A 3,052-nucleotide genomic window follows, 5' to 3' on the forward strand; every position below is an offset into this window, starting at 1 on the left:
TACAGGAATTATGATTAACCCAATCCGATTGGGACACCCCTCTCCCTGACGAAATGCGTCAGCAGTGGGAGGCATATTATAAGGATCTAGAGACACTAAACGGTATCCGGATCCCTCGTTGGACCAGTCGACGAGGTAACGACGTCGCCTTTGAACTACACGGTTTCGCGGATGCCTCAAACCGAGCCTACGCCGCCGTCGTTTACATTCGCATTCTTCACATGCATGCGAACGTTCAAGTCTGTCTACTCGCCGCGAAAACTAAAGTCGCGCCTCTTAAGACTCTCAGCATACCGCGACTCGAACTGAACGCTATCGTATTGCTGAGTCGATTGACTAAGTGGGTTCAGACGACCCTAAGTTCGGCCTCCGCGTCAGTGTTCGGCTGGTTAGATTCGGCGGTCGCGCTAGCATGGCTACGCCAGCACCCCGCGAAGTGGCAAACGTTCGTAGCCAATCGCGCGTCTGAGGTGCAACGTACCCTGCCGGAGGTGCGCTGGAATCATGTGTCTTCTAAAGACAACCCCGCTGACTGCGCCTCACGCGGCCTGTCGGCTGAAGAACTGTCCTCTCACCCCCTGTGGTGCAGGGCCGAGGTGGCTCGCCCGGTCGTCTACGTCGTGGCCGACCGATGACCACTCTCTTTCTCTTGATCGTAGTACCAATCGACAGGTCTACGACGAAGCTCGCGCTCACGTCGTCTCCACGTTGAAAGTGAGGACGAGTGGGAACTGCTTCGCAAATTCTCAACGTGGACTCGATTAATCCGAGTCACGGCTTACGTACGACGCTTCATTTCTCGAGTAAAGCGCCAGAAATCCGAGCGTACGTCACTCGTATTAACAGTACCTGAGCTTCGCGAAGCCGAAATGTTTTGGTTCCGCTACGCGCAAAAATTAGCATTTGCGCCGGAAATTAGAGCATTAAGCACTAATTCTTCTCTTTCGCGATCCAGCCCGCTAAGGGCTTTGCATCCGTTCGTAGATGAAAACGCCTTACTCCGTCTTGGCGGACGGTTGCTCTCCGCTACGACGAGCAGCACCCGATAATACTTCCCAGGGATCGGGTCGCCGAGCTACTGATTCAGCGCGCGCACAAAGCCACCCTGCACGGTGGAACGCAGCTGGTCATCCGCACTCTGCGACAGCGGCACTGGATAATCGGGTGTTGTAAGGCCGTTAAATCTCATATTCGCGCGTGCGTTACGTGCACGCGTTACTCCGCGCTGCCTTGCTCGCAACTCATAGGAGAGCTTCCCGCTTCTCGGGTTAACCCGTCGCCGCCGTTCGACCACACCGGAGTGGACTACGCCGGTCTCTTTAATGTTCTTCCGTTGGTCGGGCGCGGACAAAAGGCAAGAAAGAACTACGTCGCTTTATTCATTTGCCTCGCCACGAGGGCCGTGCACCTCGAGCTAGTCGAAGACTATTCTGCGGACGGTTTTCTGGCCGCGTTCCGTCGGTTCTCGTGTTGCCGCGGGTTGCCGCGTCGGATGTACAGTGATAACGGTACCAATTTCCACGGCGCCGACCGCGAACTGCAACGGCAGTTTCACTCGTTGAGGGATCACCCCGAAATGCGAGATGTTCTCGCCGCCGACGGCGTGGAGTTTGTCCCGTCGGCCACTCCGCATTTTGGCGGTCTGTGGGAAGCCGGAGTGAAGAGCTTCAAAGCTCACTTAAAGCGAGTCGTCGGAGCTCGCACGCTTTCTCGGGCGGAATTTGCGACGCTTCTGTGTCAAATAGAAGCCTGCTTAAACTCGCGCCCGATTGCTGCTCTCAGCGATGACCCCAGCGACATGTCCGCGCTCACGCCCGGACACTTCCTGATAGGGCGTCCGATAATCGCGGTTCCGGAGGAGTCCGTGCTCGAGATGAACCCAGACCACCTTTCCCGCTGGCAGCTAGTGAGCTCCATGCGGGAGCAATTCTGGCGTGCCTGGTCGCATGATTATTTGTTGTCGCTTCAGACGAGAACCAAGTGGCGAGACGCCGCGCCTAATTTAGAAGTCGGTGATCTCGTCATTGTAAAGAACCCTTTGCTCCCTCCGAGCAAATGGGAACTCGCGAGAATCCAGCAGGTTCATCCCGGGTCCGACGGACTCGTCCGGGTGGTTACGATACGCACTGCGCGTTCTCTACTGAAGCGACCTATAACGCAACTGTACAAGTTGCCTGTAAATTGTAAAGCGTCGGCGTCAGAAAGCGACTGATCGCCCTTTCTCCTTCTTGTTCGTTTTCTTTTGTTTTGTTTTGTGCCGATCCTTGTCAGCATCGCGCGCTTAGTTTGTACGTATCACGTATAAAACGCTCAATATATCAAGTTTAATTATATATATACTTCGAGAGCGAGTTAAGACGTGTTGTACGTTTAGCGTTAATTACTTTATTGTGTTTTCGTCCCTACCTATAAGGTCATTTAAAATTCTTTATTCGGCTAGCGTCAATCACTGTCGCCCTTTGCGCTCCTTAGCTCACGCTGCGACTAAGCGAGAGTATCTTCGATCTCGCCACGTCTTTTGCTGTATTTCGTATCCGGCGTATACGAGGCGGGCGGTATGTTCAGGATTAGAGCATTAATTTGTGCGGCCGTCGAGATCGCTCGAGAAATTTCTTCGCTTCGAATCTTTGTTGATTCGACTTTCGAGCAATGTCGACGTCGAGAGCGCGTGTTTGTGTGCCGATGACGACGACACAGAAAAAAGGCTCTCGTCGTACTTGGTGTGTTACCCCCTGATTCGTCGCTTGTTGCTGGGCCGATGTTATCGGCGAATCGCGTTATCGCTTCCGAAATCAAAGCCGCGAGCCGTTCGAGTTCGCGCGACACAAAGTCAGTACGAATCTGGAGAGCGACGGGTCGAGAGGGATCCGCCGACGCGTCCGAGCAAACCTGGCGCACAAATAAATAGTCTTACTTGTCGTTAACCGGGGAACCTGATCGAAGGCTCCCGCCGCCGGCAACATATATTAATGTTGTAATTAATAGATCAGGACGCAAAAGTTTTGAATTTAAAAATTGTATAAAAATTAACTACATACATATGTTGTAAGTT

At 53.2% G+C, this 3,052-nt stretch overlaps 1 protein-coding gene across 1 annotated transcript; it reads left to right on the forward strand.

Annotated features, from left to right (window-relative positions):
- The first annotated feature begins 1,492 nt into the window (after positions 1-1,492).
- Positions 1,493-2,212, forward strand: LOC108769461 (uncharacterized). Its single transcript, XM_018520476.1, has one exon. It carries the CDS (start codon positions 1,493-1,495, stop codon positions 2,210-2,212), a length of 720 nt encoding a protein of 239 aa, XP_018375978.1.
- The last annotated feature ends 840 nt before the right edge of the window (positions 2,213-3,052 follow it).

This window comes from Trachymyrmex cornetzi, unplaced genomic scaffold (genome assembly GCF_001594075.2).
Source record: "Trachymyrmex cornetzi isolate Tcor2-1 unplaced genomic scaffold, Tcor1.1 scaffold905, whole genome shotgun sequence".
Classification (NCBI taxonomy): Eukaryota; Metazoa; Arthropoda; class Insecta; order Hymenoptera; family Formicidae; genus Trachymyrmex; species Trachymyrmex cornetzi.

Coding starts and splice junctions, on each gene's coding strand:
- LOC108769461 (XM_018520476.1), top strand. CDS start 1,493: ATGTACAGTGATAACGGTACCAATTTCCACGGCGCCGACCGCGAACTG.